This window comes from Rhincodon typus, chromosome 17 (genome assembly GCF_021869965.1).
Source record: "Rhincodon typus isolate 14 chromosome 17, sRhiTyp1.1, whole genome shotgun sequence".
Classification (NCBI taxonomy): Eukaryota; Metazoa; Chordata; class Chondrichthyes; order Orectolobiformes; family Rhincodontidae; genus Rhincodon; species Rhincodon typus.
Window position 1 is genome coordinate 11,587,574 of NC_063348.1, and position 20,507 is coordinate 11,608,080.

The 20,507-nt window shown below is 43.5% G+C and overlaps 1 protein-coding gene across 1 annotated transcript in view; it reads left to right on the plus strand.

The window, feature by feature from the left end:
• Positions 1-20,507, plus strand: part of prr5l (proline rich 5 like) — a 115,909-nt gene that overhangs the window by 45,053 nt on the left and 50,349 nt on the right. The window contains exons 3-4 of the mRNA XM_048607130.1: positions 4,452-4,532; positions 19,266-19,314. Coding sequence (XP_048463087.1) covers positions 4,452-4,532; positions 19,266-19,314 — 130 coding nt within the window. The remainder of the gene's footprint in view (positions 1-4,451; positions 4,533-19,265; positions 19,315-20,507) is intronic.

The following is a 20,507-nucleotide window of genomic DNA, read 5'->3' on the forward strand; positions in this document are numbered from 1 at the left end:
CCCACCCCAAGCCCCACCCCCATCTCCTACCTACTAACCTCATCCTGAACCCTTGACCTGTCTGTCCTCCCTGGACTGACCTATCCCTTCCCTAACTTCCCACCTACACTCACCTTTACTGGCTCCACCCCCTCCTCTTTGACCTGTCTGTCTCCTCTCCAACTATCTTCTCCTCTATCCATCTTCTATCCACCTCCCCCGCTCTCCCTATTTATTTCAGAATCCCCTTCCCCTCCCCCATTTCTGAAGAAGGGTCTAGGCCCGAAACGTCAGTTTTCCTGCTCCTCTGATGTTGCTTGGCCTGCCTTGTTCATCCAGCTGTACACCTTGTCATCCTAGGACAAATACTTTTTTGTGACCAGTATAATTTGTTTGGATTCAGCCTTATCGACATCCCATTCTTTGAATTCCCTATGTACAATGAGTTGTTTTGAGGAACTTGCAACTCTCCTTTGGCAATTCATTGCCAAAATGATGCTTCAATTTATTCCTGAAGTAGCTATTAACTATCTCCTAGCAGCTCCTGGGAATTAGCCAATAAGGCCGTAGAATCCCTACAGTGTAGAAACAGGCCATTTGGCCCATTGAGTCTACACGGACTCTCTGAAGAATATCACATCCAGACCCTTCGCCCCCACCCTGCCCCCCACCCTATCCCCATTACCCTGCTCTTCCCATGGCTAATGCACCTGACCTACACATCCCTGAATACTATAGATGATTTAGCATGGTCAATCCACTCAACTTGCACATGTTTGGACTGATGTGATTATTATTGCTGTTCCAATTTTGTCTTGCACTGTAGTAGCCTGATTGTTCAAAGTGTGTTCATCCTTGCGGAATGTTGAATTTTTTCCATGTAAAGTGAAGGAAATGACTGTGTGTTTGTTTTCACCAAGAATGTTTTCAAGGCAATGGGCCCAAAAGATCCTTCTCCCGGAACTGAACTACCATCAGAACCTGCCCCAATGAAACACCTTGGCACAATCCTCAAACCTAAACATAAATACTGACCCTGGGACACCCTAATTAACTGTGCAGTCAACCATTTATATAAACTGTGAAAATCCATGATCTATTTCTCCAGGGAATAGCCATCTGTTCTTTTCAAAATCTATCAAAGTCCAGCCACGCCTCATAAAAATAAGCATTTAACAGATAATCTTCCATTGGTTGTATGGTTGAGATTCAGAGAATATCAGAAGTTAGTCATTTTACACTTGTGCTCTGCCATTTTCCATCATGACTACTAAAGTTATAGTTTGTGTCCATGAATTCTTTTTTTGTCTTTCAACATGCACCTTTAGATAACCTTTATAATTTGCCAATATATTCTATATTATTCTAAGCCATTTTTTTAAAAAATCCATTCATGGGATGTGGACATCACTGGCCAGGCCAGCATTTATTTCCCATCCCTAATTAAGTGGCAGTTAAGTGTAAACCACATTGCTGTGGTCTGGAGTCACATGTAGGCCAAACCAGGTAAGGACAGCAATTTCCTTCCCAGTTGGTGAAGGCTAGATCTGGTGCCAATCTTTGCACACTTTTATATTTATGTGCAGAGTTGCATATTACAAGCACATATCTTCCAACCCAACCAGCTCAGCCTAGGTTGTGCACATATAGTAGGCCTCAAGTGAAAGCCCAGTCAATGCCCATGCACAAGCAATTACATGCAACTAATCCATAATTCGTACAACTCTCACGGGTGAAAGAAGAATGTTGGCCAAGACGCCAGGCTGTTCATCAAATCTGACAATGGAATCTCTAATGACAAAACCCAGTGTCAGACAGATGCTGTCTAATGCAGTGCTTCCTCCATGCAGTACTGAAACATCAGCTGAGATTGTGGTCACGTTTTCAAGATGTGGCTTGAACCCACAGCCTTCTGACTCAATGGGTGAGAGTTTTACTACCTAAGACAAGCTCTCCCCGTTGTGAAGAGCCCGCTGACACTCCCGTTCACATTAGGTGGACAATTTTTTTTTAAGCCATAAAGTTCATTATCCCAACTAAGATGCGCAAATGTGTTATAAAATGGGTTTAATGCAAAGTAAACGTATGTGCACACAAGAAGCCCTCCCACAGATCAGGCACAATGCAGCTTTGATGTAGGTAAAGTTCCTTCTGTACTTTTGGGTACAGGTTTTTAAAAAAAAATAGATTTTAGTAATCAATACTGTTTACTTTTAGCTTCTACTCCTCTATTATTTTGTATTCACCAGCTCTGCATTTCCTACACTTCAACATAACTCACTCCCTTGGCCTCCTTCAGGTATATGTTAATCACACTGAGCAACAAGTCAGTATGCAAGGCCAGTTCAATGAATACACCTTTTAATTCCCCCTTCCTCCGTTATACCATTGTTGATAATCAGAAGATCCTTCTGTGACAACTTAAAGCCCACATCCTACCACTTTACATCACGATGGGTTAGCACAGTCAGTATGTTGTATGGCAGAGTTTTAAAATTACTTCAGATGGAGAATTATCCTCCTTGTTCTCTACACCAGACATTTTCTTTGGCATATCACTTTGTTCCATCTGAGGAAATTTTTTAAAAATGATTTCATTCAGAAGGGGTGGCATCTTCTTCAGTTCGTGCGTCAATACTTAGTCTATTACCTCAAGGCAGACCTAAGAACTGGAAAAGACCCAGTGCCAACAGTACTGATGACCAGCACTGAGGCTGTGAGCAGAGATGTAGGCATTGGACAGTCAAGGGCTGAATGGCCTTCTCTGCTGTAATTTCTGAGGAAATCCAGGCATGATATTCTCTGTTTACACCCCTGCACTACTGGCACACAGAAGTGTGAAAGGTGTGGCTGTAACACCAGTGTCCTCGATAGAAGGGACAACCTACCCAGTTGACTTACACGTGACTCCAGTCCTGCAGGGATGTGGTTGACTCCTAACTGCCCTGTAGTGTAGTGTTTCAATTGGTTTGATTGGAAGAAGAGTACGGGGAGGCAATGGCCTAGTGGTATTATCGCTGGACTGTTAATCTAGAGAACCAGATAACATTCTGCAGACCCGGGTGTGAATCCCACAACGGCAGATCGTGGAATTTGAATTCAATAAACTATCTGGAATTTAAGAATCTAATGATGACCATGAGCCTATTGCCAATTGTTGGGAAAAACCCATCTGGTTTACTAATGTCCCTTTTAGGGAAGGAAACTGCCGTCCTTACCTGGTCTGGTTTACATGTGACTCCAGACCCACAGCAATGTGGTTGATTCTGAACTGCCCTCTGAACAATTCGGGATGAGCAATAAATGTTGCCCAGCCAGCGATACCCTCATCCTGTGAATGAATTAAAAAAAGAGTAACAAGTGGTGGTAAATCAGTATGAGTCTTGTCAGTGTTGCCCACCTCCAGGGAGTAATGTTTATAAATAGTATTGGCTTGATCATTAGTAGGAAATGTACTGGCACAAAGGCTGCTTGGGAAAGCTAATGTGCCTGTACTTACTCTCTGCCCCTTTATTATTGCCCCTCCCCCTTCTTCCCCCTTTACACCCTGCCTGCCTGTTCAATGTACATAGAGAGTTATATCCACCATGTCTAGATTATGGGCTCTGAATGCCCAGGCTGGTGCCAGGAAGCACAGGAGTATTGGTGAACCAAGCAGTGGAGGGCAATGCCACTCAAACCCTGTAGGTTTGGTTGTGGAGACAGACGTGAGAAGTAAATAGTAGGAACACTACACCAATAGCCTTTTTAATGAAGGTAAAGTTGCCATACTCGCAGAGGACCACGGGGCTGCTCTGTCGTCAGAGAGAGCCAACCAGCAGTGGTTTAACCTGAGGGTCACCGAGCCTCTGGCAAAGGGAGTGTTGAGAAGGAGAGCCCTTCGTGGTAAGAATATTTATCACAGATCAGTTGTGCTGGGAGAAGCAGATGTTTATAAAGGCTTATGACAGGCCACACTTCCATTGGTTAAAACACCACTGCTAATATGACATGACCTGACTGCTTCACTATATGTTAGTCCATGTAACATATGCCACAAAGACTGGGTTGTTGTTGAGACAGATGTCTTGAAATTTACTAACACTAACTATGCTCACTTAGGTCTCAGACTTGCATATACTTTGGGTTTTGTGCTTATTTTTGTTACTATTTTGTTATATTGCAGAGTAGACCACACTGCACTGAACCTGCTTAACTGAATGCCTGTTTAACTGAGAGTAAAATTGGAGGCATTTAACTCAACAGTCTCACATGTTGTGATGTTGTCTAACTACCTTTAATATTATCGCTCAGATCTCACTAAAGCATGATACCTTTAATTATTGCCAACAGTTGTCAGCGGCAACTTAAATTGGCCTGTAGTACAGGCTGTTGCAAAGGTTGAGGAAACCTGCTGTAACTTTATCATTTTGTCAGTTCATTGATTTTTGGTATCTTTTTCACAAAACTTTTCTTTTCGTTTTCCCCCTCAGCGTCCACAAGGCAGTGATCCGAGTCTTCCAGGGAGGAAGTTTACAAGACAATGAACTGTTCTCTCTGAATGAAAACATACGGTAAATATCCCAGATAAGGTTGAAGCTAGCAAACTGCGTAATACTTACAATTAATGTAAAACTGGTTTATGCACCAAAGTCACACCCCTCCAGAAGAAGACTGGTCTGTACTCAATCTGGACTATGTGCGACACCAGTCTCCCAAAGATGCAATTAATTCTTAACTGCCCTCTGAAGTGGCCTTAGTAAGCCATTCGGATTTGTCAAAAGTATTAAAAAGGAGGACGAAACCACGTAGAACTGCAGTAGGATAAGACTATGATCCACCACTTTCTCAGAGCTACTCTGTAAGCTGTTCCCATTGCAGAGCATCATAAGAAAGCCAAATGGAATCTCGGCATTTATTGCAAAAGGACTGGGTTACATAGAACATAGAACGTAGAACATTACAGCGCAGTACAGGCCCTTCGGCCCTCGATGTTGCGCCGACCTGTGAAACCTATCTGAAGCCCAACGAACCTACACTATTCCATTATCATCCATATGTTTATCCAATGACCATTTAAATGCCCTTAAAGTTGGCAAGTCTACAACTGTTGCAGGCAGGGCATTCCATGCCCTTACTACTCTCTGAGTAAAGATCCTTCCTATAATGCGGCGACCAGAACTGTACGCAATACTCCAAGTGCGGCCGCACCAGAGTTTTGTACAGCTGCAACATGACCTCATGGCTCCGAAACTCAATCCCTCTACCAATAAAACCTAACATACCATACGCATTCTTAACAATGCTATCAACCTGGGTGGCAACTTTCAATGATCTATGCACATGGACACCGAGATCTCTCTGCTCATCCACACTACCAAGAATCTTACCATTAGCCCAGTACTCTGTATTCCTATTACACCTTCCAAAGTGAATCACCTCACACTTTTCCGCATTAAACTCCATTTGCCACCTCTCAGCCCAGCTCTGCAGCTTATCTATGTCCCTCTGTAACCTGCAACATCCTTCCGCACTATCCACAACTCCACCGACTTTAGTGTCATCCACAAATTTACTAACCCATCCTTCTACGCCCTCATCCAGGTCATTTATAAAAATGACAAACAGCAGTGGTCCCAAAACAGATCCTTGCGGTACACCACTAGTAACTGAACTCCAGGATGAACATTTCCCATCAACCACCACCCTCTGTCTTCTTACAGCTAGCTAATTTCTGATCCAAACCGCTAAATCACCCTCAATCCCATGCCTCCGTATTTTCTGCAATAGCCTACCGTGGGGAACCTTATCAAACGCTTTACTGTAATCCATATACACTACATCAACCACTTTACCCTCATCCACCTGTTTGGTCACCTTCTCAAAGAACTCAATAAGGTTTGTGAGGCACGACCTACCCTTCACAAAACCGTGTTGACTATCCCTAATCAAATTATTCCTTTCTAGATGATTATAAATCCTATCTCTTATAAATCTTTCCAACACTTTACCCACAACCGAAGTAAGGCTCGCTGGTCTATAATTACCAGGGTTGTCTCTACTCCCCTTCTTGAACAAGGGGACAACATTTGCTAGTCTCCAGTCTTCTGGCACTATTCCTGTAGACAATGACGACATAAAGATCAAAGCCAAAGGCTCTGCAATCTCCTCCCTAGCTTCCTAGAGAATCCTAGGATAAATCCCATCCGGCCCAGGGGACTTATCTATTTTCACACTTTCCAGAATTGCTAACACCTCCTCCTTATGAACCTCAATCCCGTCTAGTCTAATAGCCTGTATCTCAGTATTGTCCTCGACAACGTTGTCTTTTTCCTGTGTGAATACTGACGAAAAATATTCATTTAGCGCCTCTCCTATCTGTTCGGACTCTACGCACAACTTCCCACTACTGTCCTTGACTGGCCCTAATCTTACTCTAGTCATTCTTTTATTCCTGACATACCTATAGAAAGATTTTGGGTTTTCCTTGATCCTACCTGCTAAAGACTTCTCATGTCCCCTCCTGGCTCTTCTTAGCTCTCTCTTTAGGTCCTTCCTGGCTAACTTGTAACTCTCAAGCGCCTTAACTGAGCCTTCACGCCTCATCTCTACATAAGCCTCCTTCTTCCTCTTGACAAGAGATTCAACTTCTTTAGTAAACCACGGTTCCCTCGCTCGACCACTTCCTCCCTGCCTGACAGGTACATATTTATCAAGGACACGCAGTAGCTGTTCCTTGAACAAGCTCCACATTTCAATTGTACCCAGCCCCTGCAGTTTCCTTCTCCATCCTATGCATCCTAAATCTTGCCTAATCACCCCATAATTGCCTTTCCCCCAGCTATAACTCTTGCCCTGAGGTATATACCTATCCCTTTCCATCGCTAAAGTAAACATAACCGAATTGTGGTCACTATCACCAAAGTGCTCACCTACCTCCAAATCTAACACCTGGCCTGGTTCATTACCCAGTACCAAATCCAATGTGGCCTCGCCTCTTGTTGGCCTATCTACATACTGTGTCAGGAAACCCTCCTGCACACATTGGACAAAAACTGACCCATCTAAAGTACTCAAACTATAGCGTTTCCAGTCAACATTTGGAAAGTTAAAGTCCCCCATAACAACTACCCTGTTACTTTCGCTCCTATCCAGAATCATCTTTGCAATCCTTTCCTCTACATCTCTGGAACTTTTCGGAGGCCTATAGAAAACTCTCAACAGGGTGACCTCTCCTTTCCTGTTTCTAACCTCAGCCCATACTACCTCAGTAGACGAGTCCTCATCAAACGTCCTTTCTGCCACTGTAATACTGTCCTTGATTAACAATGCCACACCTCCCCCTCTTTTACCACCTTCCCTGATCTTACTGAAACAGCTAAACCCCGGAACCTGCAACAACCATTCCTGTCCCTGCTCTATCCATGTCTCCGAAATAGCCACAACATCGAAGTCCCAGGTACCAACCCATGCTGCAAGTTCACCCACCTTATTCCGGATGCTCTTGGCATTGAAGTAGACACACTTCAAACCACCTTCCTGCCTGCCGGTACACTTCTGCGACCTTGAAACCTTATTCACTACTCTCAACCTCCTGTACACTGGAGCTACAATTCAGGTTCCCAGCCCCCTGCTGAATTAGTTTAAACCCTCCCGAAGAGCATTAGCAAATTTGCCCCCCAGGATATTGGTACCCCTCTGGTTCAGGTGTAGACCATCCCGTTTGTAGAGGTCCCACCTACCCCAGAATGAGCCCCAATTATCCAGGTATCTGAACCCCTCCCTCCTGCACCATCCCTGTAGCCACATGTTCAACTGCTGTCTCTCCCTATTCCTCGCCTCGCTAGCACGTGGCACGGGTAACAAACCAGAGGTAACAACTCTATTTGTTCTAGCTCTAAGTTTCCACCCTAGCTCCTTGAATTTCTGCCTTACATCCCCATCCCTTTTCCCACCTAAGTCGTTGGTGCCTATGTGGACCACGACTTGGGGCTGCTCCCCCTCCCCCTTAAGGATCCCGAAAACATGATCCGAGATATTACGGACCCTGGCACCTGGGAGGCAACATACCAACCGCGAGTCTCTCTCGTTCCCACAGAATCTCCTATCTGTCCGCCTAACTATGGAGTCCCCAATGACTAATGCTCTCCTCCTCTCCCCCCTTTCCCTTCTGAGCAACAGGGACAGACTCTGTGCCAGAGACCTGTACCCCATGGCTTACCCCTGGTAAGTCATCCTCCCCAACAGTATCCAAAACGGTATACTTGTTATTGAGGGGAACGGCCACAAGGGATCCCTGCACTGTTTGCCTGTTCCCTTTCTGTCCCCTGACTGTAACCCATCTACCTTCTTCCTGTACCTGAGGTGTGACTACCTCCCTGTAACTCCTCTCATTTACCCCCTCAGCCTCCCGAATGATCCGAAGTTCGTCCAGCTCCAGCTCCAGTTCCCTAATGCGGTTTCCGAGGAGCTGGAGTTGGGTGCACTTCCCACAGATGAAGTCAGTGGGGACACTAGTGGTGACCCTTACCTCCCACATTCTACAGGAGGAGCATGCAACTGCGCTAACATCCATTCCCACTGTTCTGAATTCCCAAACAGACTATTGAAAAAAAAACTAGTAACCTTACCAAATTGGCACTCAGAACCTTTCTTTTTGGTTAGAGCAGGAGGATGGGTGGGAAACACTACCTAGGTAGTGTTTCGGGTAAAGCAACCACCCAAATATATTACCTCACTTACTCACTCCAAAAATGGAGTCACGCGAGGTAAGACTTTTATTATCGAAAAGCTTGCCTTCCCAGGGTGCCCTTTACGAAAGTAAAGACACGTTGTTACAATTATATAAGGCTTTCATTGAGTATTGTGTCCGAGTTTGGTCTCCTTACATGAAGAAGGATGTGGTAGCACTGGAGGCAGTTCATTGAGACATTGAATCCAGGGATGAATGGGCTACCATCTGAGGAGTAATTGAATAGCTTGGGCTTGTATGCCTTGGAGTTCAGAAGAATGGGTGGAGGGGGATGGAGTCTGATTGAGGCTGAAGGGGGTTGATAAGGTGGACATTGAACAGATGTTCCCCTTGTGGGACACTCTCAAGGAAGTGGTGTAGATATTAAGGAGAGGACGTAGGTTCAAAACTGAGTTGAGGAGAAACTACCCCTTTCAGAGGGTTGTGCATCTGTGGAACTCACTGCCCCAGAGTGCAGTGGAGGTAGAACATTCAACAGATTTGAGAAAAAAATAGATGTGTTCCTGATGAAAAGCTATAGAAGGGCTATAGGGAACAGGCAGCACAGTGGAGTTGAGACCAGGATAAGATCAGCCATGATTGTGTTAAATGGTGCAGAGGGCTCAAAGGGCTGAAATGCCTACTCCCGCTCCTAATTCCTATGTTTCTATGCCTCTTGTAACTGTTCTTGGACTTTAGAATCTTGTAAAGAGCAAAATCAGACCATCACAGGTTGAGTTTAAGCAGAAACTTATTCATTAAAATAAACTTTCAAACGCTGTGATACAAAACTTCCAAGCTGGTACAGATGGCACAATGCCTTGGTCAGTTTATCTGATTTCAATCTTTTCACAATCTAACCTCGATGCACACCAACAAACACAAAGTTACCATGATGTATTGGAAAACACTTCTGCCCCGACCCTGACTTGCTTCAGATTCATGCTTCCTGAATCTGGTTGTTGCCCTGAGGTAATCTGAACCCTCTCAGCCCCAGTAGGCTTCTGTTTTGGCTGATATAATCCTCTAGGTTGTAGGCCTGAGTCAAACTGACCCTTCTCCACACTCCCCTCCCCTCTCCCCACTACCTACTGATTCATATTGAATGTGAGACAACCACATTAAACATTTCCTGGTGGTTGGAATGTCTGGGAGTTCAACCTCTGAGAATTTCACACACAATGCAGCCAAGAATGACCAATGCTGAATGTTTCCATGGAGAAACCAGTCCAGACAACACAATCAGCTTGTATTGATTCCACTGTTTCAATCTGACATGGTAACAGCACAGACGGACAAATGTTTGAAGTATCCATTTCCCTCCTCATCGTGGTAACATTGGTCAAGTTCCAGTACTCTTACACTGAGTGGCCAATCTCTTAACTGGATTAGGCAGTGGCAGGTCACATCATTTCCTTGCCTCATTGACCAGTGATAGCAAATCAGACCATGTTGAATCCCAATGTCTGAATGGAACCTCAGTGCATTGTGCTGAGAGTTGGCTTTTATCTGCAGCATTGTATCCAAGGGTTTTTCATAGATCATAAAGTCTAGTTGGAAGAGAATTCAAATCCTACAATTAAGACAGTCAAAGCAACCCTAGATTGTCCACCTTCTTGTGTAAGTAGCATTTCAGCAATATTGGTGGAGCTCTTCTTTGCAATACCTGGTTTTGTTATTCACTGGAATCATTTGAGAGAACTGATTGGCTTGCTAAAGGTCAGAGGATTGTTAAGACCAATCATGCCTGTGTATTAAGCACAGCCTCAGCTCCCATGTGATACAGATACCAGAAACCAGAGTATTGTGTAACCCATTAACAATGTTGCTTTCAAGGGAACTGGACCTAGAATGGTCAGAGTTGTTGGAAGTATTGAGGACTGTATTGAGGAATTGAGGTAGATTTGGTTTTCAGGAATAGAACTTAAGATATTTTTATATCACTGAAGACCTACACTTGTGTCGACAGGGTCTCACAGTCTGTAGTAAAATGCTGTGAAGGAATGAAACTTAGCTCAGGATTGGGATATTAGCAAAATACTGCAGATGCTGGAAAACAGAGAGTACTGGAGAAACTCAGATCCTGCAGCACCTTGAGGACTGGGAAACAGACAAAAGGTTTTGAGTCCAGTGACCCTTCTTCGGAACTGAAAGAAGGTTAGAAACTGATGCTTTTTATGCTGATGGCAGAAGTGGGGTGGTTGCGGGGGGGAGGAAGAGCAAGTGGGACATGTAGAGATGGTGTGGTTACTGAGCCTATGGCCTGATCTGGCCAAGCACCATTCTCCAATGTTGCATGAAAATCCCAGCTGCTTATTTGAGAGGCAGAAAGGTTGGCCATGAACCAGGAGAAAGAGTGAGTCAAACGTTCTTGACCACTGTCTGCCTCAGACCTAGATGGGAACAGCATGTTACACAAAGGGCAATACCTGTTCAGGTCAATCCTTGGTGTCCCAGGCCAGTTATCAGGGCCCCCAGCACACCTTTAGGTGAAGCCTACTCACTGAGAGGATCTGGCCAAGGTGTGGGTAGAAAAATTAAAGCTAGGTCTCTTTACAGCCACGAGGTCTACAATGAAATTCCTGGAAATGCAATGCCTCAGTTATGTGGATGAACAGGGCTAGTCTTCTTTTCGAGCAAAAATAGTTGGTGATTTAATTAGCATTTAAAATTATTCAGGATATTTGGTGAGTAAATTTGGCCAACAAATTGAACTCAGTTGGACACGGTCTGGAATGGCTTACAGAAAGGGGAATTGTGCTTGGCATATCTACTGAGATTTTACAAGGCTGTAACTACTAGAGTTAATATGAGTGAGCTAGTGGATGTGATTCACTTAGATTTTCAGAAGGCTTTCAATAAGGTCCCACACAAAAGATTAGACTAAAATTAAAATGTGTGGGATTGGGTGTAATATACTGACATGGATAGAGAACAGACTGGCAGATAGGAAATGAAGAGGAGGAGTAAAGGAGTCTTTTACTGATTGGCAGGCAGTTACTAGTGGGGTGCCACAGGGATCGGTGCTGGGACCCCAGCTATTCACAATATATATTAATGATTAAGATGAGGGAACAAAATGTCATCATAGAATCACAAGAGTATGGAAGCAGGCCATTCGGCCCATCAAGTCCACACTGACCCTCCAAAGAGCACCCCACCCAGACCCACCCTCTCCCTGTAACCCTGCATTTCCCGTGGCTAATCCATCTAGCCTGCACATCATTGGACTGTAGGGAAAAAAACCAGAACACCCAGAGGAAACCCACACAGTCACGGAAAGAATGTTCAAACTCCACACAGACAATGGCCCAAGAGTGGAATCAAACCCGGGTCCCTGGTGTTGTGAAGCAGCAGTGCTAACCACTGAGCCACCTTGCCACCCATATCTCCATGTTTGCAGATAACACAAAGCTAGATGGAAAGGTGAACTGTGAGGATGAAGCAGAGATGCCTCAGTTCTGAAGAAGTGTCACTGTATCCGAAAAGTCAACTCTGCTTTCGGTCTCCACAGACGCTGCCAGACCTGCTGGGTTTTTCCAGCAATTTCTGATTTCAAGCATCCACAGTTCTTTGGTTTATTTGCATCAGTGAGATTTGAAAAATTGAGACATTGGTCAGATGCATGGCAGACATAGTATAATATGGATAAATATGAGTTGATCCACTTTGGTCGCAAAAGCAGGAAGGTAGGTAATTATCGGATTGGTGATAGATTGGGAAAGTGGGAGGTGCAACAAGATGTGGGTACCCCTGTACACCAGGAACTGAAAGTAAGCGTTCAGGTGCAGCTGGCAATAAAGAAGGCAAATGAGATGTTGGCCTTCATAGGGAGAGGATTTGAGTACAGGAGCAGAGATGCCTTGCTTGCAATTGTCCAGGGCCTTGGTGAGACCACACCTGGAATATTGCATGCAGTGTTTGTCTCCTTATCTGAGGAAGGACGTTCTGGCTGTGGAGAGAGTGCAATGAAGATTTACCAGATGAATTCCTGGGACGGCAAGACTGACATATGAAAAAGATCAGTTTGGACTACATTCTCTGGAGACAAGAAGAATGAGGGAAGTTTCTACCTATGAAACTTCAACAAAACTAGACAAGGTAATCATAGGAAGGATGTTCCCAATAACCAGGGAGTCCAGAACCATGGATCACAGTTTAAGGATACAGGGTAAGGACAGAGATGAGGAGAAATTTCTTCACCCAAGTGAGCCTGTGGAATTTTCGACAAGGAGTTAGATATATTTTTTAGAGCCAAAGGTATCAAAGGGTACAGGGAGAAAGTGGTAACAGGGGACTGAGTTGGATGATCAGCCATGATCATATAGAATGATGGAGCAGGCTCAAAGGGCCAAATGGCCTATTCCTGTTCCTGTTTTCAAATGTCTAAGTTCCTAAAGTAATTGGCAAGAAAAGGGAGAAGTGAAATTAATAATGAAACAAAATGTAATGATCTCGAATGCACATTTGAAAAGCTATTGGAAATAGATTCAGTCATAACTTTCGAAAGGGAATTTGAAATTGAACCTTGACATGAATAATGAAAACTTCTGTGGTTATGAAGAAAGAGTAAAGGGAGTTGGTCAATTTGGATAGTTCCTTTGAAGAACTGGCATGAACAGAATGATCAGAGGGGGAAGATAGATCTTGTATCTTATTCTACCAACCTCTGGACCCTTACCCAAACCTTCAGCTGAGAAGCCAGATTCTAAAGGCTGCTAATATTCCTGTATTTTCTGGGAATCTCCCAGAATAAAATGTGGCTGTCCTGGACTTGCGCGCCCAGGAGAAAAATACCTTGTGTTCATGGTTCACAGGACTTAAAACTCACATGCCTCATCTGCTAATTGTTGTCTGTGCTTCCCATTCCCAGATCCACAGCCCTAGCCACACTACTGTCCAGACCCTTCCCCCTTCAAATCCATCCTCATATCCAGCACTATACAGGGAATCTGTCAGTCCATCTCAGTCCTTGAAATGGTTTTCAATAAAATCTCGACCGTTTAGCCAAATGGCCACACACTCAGCCTTTGTCATTACCAGTCCTCCATTCCCCAAGTGTAGATGGAATGCATTAGAGGATCAATGATCTATATTGTGACAAGAACTCCTCCTCCTCCTGCTCCTGCTTTTTGCTTTTTCACTAACCCTTCTATCCCAATGGACAATGATTCCCACTGGAGCACCCCAGAGATTAGTTTGAGGAAAGCTTCTATAAACTATGCTCATATTGCTCATTAGTGTATGACTCCAAACCACTTTGTCCAAATTAGAAAACTGCACTTTATGATAGAATTATCTTGCATTTGTCTTGGAAATAGCAAAATACTGAGACAGTCAATTGAGCTAACAATGGGCAAATGTTGCACAAGTGATTGACATGTGATCACTCTTCCGAGAAGTGGTGCAAAAAACAGAGTTAGGAAACCGAGGCTGCCATTATCTTGATAGACAGTAGATGTAACTCATGGAAGTAAAGGCTGAGCTGAGTTTTTCTCTCACCTCCGTTGCACCCCTAGAAATCCAGGAGCAGATCTCTCCACTGCCAAAGAATGGGAGTTCCTCAGAGATTGTCAGGAATATCAACTGATATAGCTCCGGCAAAACAGAATTACAGACTGCGTGCTCTGTGCCAGCAACCGTTTTAACTTTGGAAACAATGCGGAGCATATCATCTGACATTTTCCTTCTCCCCACCATCATTCCTCCTCAGCTTTCTACATTAAATCACTAATTTGCATTTGATTGTGTCACGTTTGAATGTTAAACTGTTATCCATGGAAGAAAGAACTGGGCACTCTCCAGGAATCCTCTCACTTAAGACACAGGGAGGAAGGGATAGATTATTATTTGACAGATTCTAACCAACCTCACAGATAGGAAATGATAGAGGAGTAAGGGGGATGCCAGTCAGCTGCTTTTGAGTCTGTTTTACAGTTCAAGGAGCCTGTGACTGATCCACACCTTCCTCCATCCATTGACCTTGCATACCCTGTTATGGACTAGACAAGACCTCCTCAAAATATTTTAAGAAGGTAACCTAGACCCTAACTTTTACTTATTTTTAAGGCAGGTATAAAGTGCCTGTTCCAGATGCAATGCAACTGGTCAAACTACTCGACGTTAAGCAAAACCGCAATTTATTTAAACACTATAATTAAAATATGAACAAAAGAAAGAACTTAGAAATAACTCTTTTGGAAAGCAACCAAATAATTGATATAGTTAACTATTACTAATCCACCTGTTCCAATACAGTAGCATCCTGTAAACATACCCCTTGGTGAAAAGAAAAATTCAGAAAAAAATAGATTTGTCTCACAGGTAAGCCAGCAGCAGAGAGAAACCCCAGCTTCTAGCTGTAACTGAGTGAGGGATAAGATAGCTTCTACTTTGTCAAAACTCCAACAGCAACTGCTTAAAACGAAGCCTAAACTCTTTTTAAAAACATAAACTAGATATCCTGGTCTGTGAGAGCTGGCCACACCCACTCAGGCTGCCTCCATTGATTTAGAAATAAACCCAAGGCTTCACAAGCTGTTTGCTGAAGTGCTTTTGATGGATTACTCAGCGCCTCTGCCTTACAACCTCTCTTTAAGAACAACCAGGACAAAATACTCTATTAAAACCACAACCCATCCCTCCATATCCCTGGTTAACAAAAATCAATTGACCTCAGATTTTAAATTATTAATCGAGTTCATATCCACTGCTTTTGATAGAAGGGAGTTGCATGCTTCTGTCACACTTTGTGTGAAGAATGCATAAGAAATAGGAGTAGGAATAGGCTATATGTCCTCTGAAGCTTGCCTTACAATTCAACAAGGCCTGTTTTGTGCCAGCTCCTCATAGCCGTCAACTCAACGATGTTTGAAAAAAATGTATCCACCCCTCGTCTCCACATATTTTCAGTGATCTAGCCTCCAAAACTAGTGGTAGAGAATTCCAGACAGTGGAATAGGAGATGAAATTTCTTAACACCTCTGTTTTAAATGAGTGCCTCCTTATTCTGTCACCACATCTTCTGATTTGAAATTACGCCACTAGTGGAACATTTTCTCACCATCTACTCTGTCAACTTTCCTCAGAATCTTGTAAAATTCTTCTAAAGCCTTAATGAGAAAATGCCTAATCTGTTTTCGCTGATCTTGATGCATCGACTGCTTCATTCCAGGAATCAGCCTCATGACTCTCTCTTGAACTGCCTCCAGTGCCACTATGTCCTTTCTCTAATATGGGGGACCAAAACTGGACACTCCTGGGCCTGTCTCGCCAACTCTCTCTACAGTTCGCTTCTTAATGGCCTGGTCTGATTTTAAGATTAGAACCGCATACCTTGACTCCCTACCAACAGAAATATTCCCTCTATCCTATCGATTACTTTCAAAATCCTAAAAACTTCAGTCAGTTTGCGCTTTATGCTCAGGCAGTATGAGCATAGTTTATGGAACCTCTCATACACTAATCTATGGGGTCCACTCATTTTCTCCTGAAATTGCAGTGTACTGCTTCCACAATCACGATGTCCTTTCTCGTCTGTGATGCACAGGAATTGTACAGTGGCCCAGATCTGATATAAGCAGGGCTCTCTTCAGTTGTAATGAGATCTCCTCCCATTTATTTTCTGGCCAGTTGTTTATAACATTTTACTCCCTATTTGCATTACTTATTGGACCTAACTACCATGGTTATTGATCAGTGGATATGGGCCCCTAAATCTTCTTGCATCGCCAAGCCTTTCTTATTTAACATATAATCTGATCAGTTGGTTTTTTTTGTTCCAGGACGGATGACCTCCTCTTGCGTATGTGAAATCCATCCACAACAGTTTTGCCCACTCACTTAATCCATTAATGTCTCTCTATAAATTTATCCACACTGCTTACAGCAATCCTTGTGTTATCCTCAAACTTGGATGTGTGGCTTTCTATTACATTATCAAGTCATTAATAAATTGAGGTCTCCACACAGATCATTGGGAGACACCAATAGTTACTTCCTTCCAATTTGTGTCTGTATAAATTATCTCCACTCTCTGACTTCTACAACTGAATCAATCTCTTAACCAGGTCAATAAGTTTCCTTCAATTCCAGGCACTTAATTTTAGCTCCCTTATGTAGTACCTTATCCATTACTATGTTTCCTCAAAAAAATTCACTTGGTTTTGTTAGATGTGACCTACCCTTTGGAGATCCATATTGTTTTATCTCTCTCATTAGTTCAGCTGTCTTGTAATGATTCAATCACTTTGTCCTTAATTGCGGATCCCAGTAACAACCCCACAGCAGATATTAGGCTAACAAGTCTATAATGGCCTGGTTTCTTCCTCTTACTGTTATGAATAATGAAGGTACATTTGCAATTCTTCAGTCTAAAGAGGCAGTTTCTGAATTGAGAATACATGATGATTTACGACCAAAGAATCTGCAATTTCTTCTCTACGCTTCTGCCACAAGCTTTAAATGAACAATCAGGTGAAGGAGTTGTTAGTCTTTGCTGCTCCTATTGTTTCTAACAGTACATTCTTGCTTTCACAAAGTTCCAGTCCCTGCTTCATTATTGATTTCCCAGGATGCCAAATATATTATCCTCTTCCTCTATTGTGACAATTATCCAACAAATCTGCCAATTACTTTTATTCATTTGCAATGCTATCGATATCTGCTCTTTTAAAAGGTCTCATATTACCCTAATTTTCCTTCTAAGATATTTATGAAGTATTGTTGTGCTAATCTTGATAACCTTTCCAAGTTTTTCTTTTTGTTTGTTTGATGTCCGTTATATTTTCCCCAGTGCACTAGATTTACACTAATCTTTGCAATTTTGTGCAATCTTGTCGATAGCTCTGTTACCTCTCCCATCTTTGTTGGCTTTGGATGTTTTATTTATTAACTGCAGTTCTTTCCCCTTAGGAATAGATCAGCCACGATCTTGTGGAATGGTGGAGCAGGCTTGAGGGGCTGAATGGCCTACTGTTCCTGTTCTTGTATTAAAATATATATTTATTCATCTGCAATGAATAAGGGACTGAGTAAGAAGTCTGTCCCTGAATAGTGAAGCAAAAACTTACACATCCGTGAAACAGCTGAACTGCAGAGAGTGTGAGGACCGTGCTCATTTCAAAGGAGGTAGAATCAGTGTAGAAGCAGGCCATTCAGTCCATACCAACTCCCACACTACCCGCCACCCCTGCATAACCACAGTGGTTAGCACTGTTCCCTCATAGTGCCAGGGACCCAGGTTCCCAGGTTCATTTCCAAACTCCAATGACTGTCTGCGCAGAGTTTGCACATTTTCCCTATGTCTGCATGGGTTTCCTCCCATAGTCCATAGATGTGCAGGCTAGGTGGCTTGGCCATGTTAAATTTCCCCCGTAGTGCCAGGATGTGCAGCCTAGGTGGGTTAGCCATGGGAAATGCAGGGTAACAGGGATAGAGTAGGAGTTTGGGTCTGGGTGGGATGCTCTTCAGAGAGTCAGTGTGGATTTGTTGAGCTGAATGGCCTGTTTCCACACTGGAGAGATTCTGTGACCTCATTCGAACCCTGCATTTTCCATGACTAATCTTCCTAACCTACACATCCCTGAATACTATGGGCAAGTTAGCATGGCCAATCCACCTAACCCCCACATCTTTGGACTGTGGGAGGAAACCCACACAGACACAGGGAGGACATGCAAACTCCACACAGACAGTCACCTGAAACTGGAATCGAACCTGGGTCCCTGGCACTGTGAGGCAGCATTGCTAACCACTGAGCCACCATGCTGCCCCAAATTAAGGAAGCTGTCATCTCAGGGTGAGCTCGAATCACCAAACGTCCAGTTAACAGCTGACCGTGCTAATCCATTGCACCACAGACACCGGTGATAGGAAAGATGCTGAGTTAATGAAAGGATGAACAAGTTGGGAAACAGTGGCAGTGAAGGGATGACTGAAGGTTGTATTATGGTGATAGGAAGCATACTGCTAAAGGTGGCTTTTTACTAGAAACCTCTTGCAGGAAAGGCATCATGCTGCATCACACCTCTCCCCACCTCTGAGCCAACAAAAAAAGCAGAGAGGTAGGCAGACAGAGGGTAAAAAGATGCAAGAGCATAAAATATCACACAGAAATAGCTAGAAAGGTCCTAAATCAACAATGTGTGTGCATTGCCACAGATTTCTAGATTTGTGTTCTAGCCTGTAATATCTGAACCCCTCAACTTTGTTTTTCCTGTGTCCTTGATATATTTATGCTGCTGTATAGTTTAGGGTTGGGTTCTGTGAATTTATCCTCCAGTCATTTTGATATCATGGGTTCAGATTCTACCATTGTCACCATGCTATAAGTTCCCTAATGTTTGAAAAAAATCATACTGTGATTTATCCTAGAGGTATCAAGATTACTAACCATCGCTCTTGTTTAACTGTCAGTCAGCATTGACAAGAGGTTTGAGCCTGGATGGATCATGTAGGTTTGATGATGCTAAGTAGATATATCAGCCAAGTGATGAATAGTGATAATTGTACCATACATGTACCACATCTCCTAAAGTAGTGAGGGCAGTACTAACTGGAATCTTTGTTTCCACAGGCAGCTGCTGAAGAGTGAATTAGGTCCATTCATCACTGACTATTTCCAGGTGAGGGCACACAACATTTTGTGTTGAGCGATCATCATAATCTCCATTCATCTTTCCATAATCTTTTAAACAACTGAATACCTTAGTTAAACCAGCTTGTAACCCTCATCCAAGTTTCTCTATACTAACCAAGTGAAGGTCTTAATTAGCTTGTTTGAGCATTGTGGTTTGTTTTTATTTCATTTGTTCCTGGAATGTATGACATTGCATCCGCATTTCACCATGTGTGGCATGAGGAGCGCAAACACAACTTGAATCAATGGGTATCAGGAGGCAAATTGACACTGGCTGGAGTCATACCTGGCACATGGGAAGATGGTCGTGGTTGTTGGAGGTCAGTCATCTCAGCCCCAGGACATCTCTGTAGGAGTTCCTCAGGGCAGAGTCTGGGGCCCAACCATCTTCAACTGCTTTGTCAATGACCTTCCCCCCATCATAAGAGCAGAGTGGAGATGATTGCCAATGATTGTGCAATGTTCAGCACCATACACAACTCCTCAGATACTGAAGCAATCAATGTTCAAATGCAACAAGATCTGGACAATATCCAGGCATGGGCTGACAAGTGGCAAGTAACATGCATGCTACACAATACCAGGTAATGACCATCACCAATAAGAGTCAATAACCACTGCCCCTTAACATTCAGTGGTGTTACCATCGCTGAATATCTCACTATCAACATTCTTGGGGGTACCATTGATTTTTTTACCATTTGGGATTATCAATAGCAGCAGTGTATACTATATACAAGATGCACTACAGAAATTCACCATGGCTTCTTTGACAGCACCTTCCAAACCCCATGAGCACTTTCATCTAGAAGGACAAGGGCAGCAGATACATCGGAACACCACCATCTGCAAACTCCCCTCTGAGCCACTCACCATCCTTACTAAGAAATATATCAGCATTCCGTCTGTCACTGGGTCAAAATCCTGGAATTCCCTCCCTAAGGGCATTGTGGGTCAACCTACAGCATGTGGACTCCAGCAGTTCAAGAAGGCAGCTCTCCACCATCTTCTCAAGGACAACTAGGAGATGGGGAATAAATGGTGGCCAGACAGCAATGCCCACATCCCGTGAGTGAATTTTAAACTGAAAAGCTAGACCAGCATTTATAATGCGTTGCTAATAGCCCTGGAGAAAGTGGTGGTGAGGTACCTTTTTGAAACGCTGCAGTCCTCAGGGTG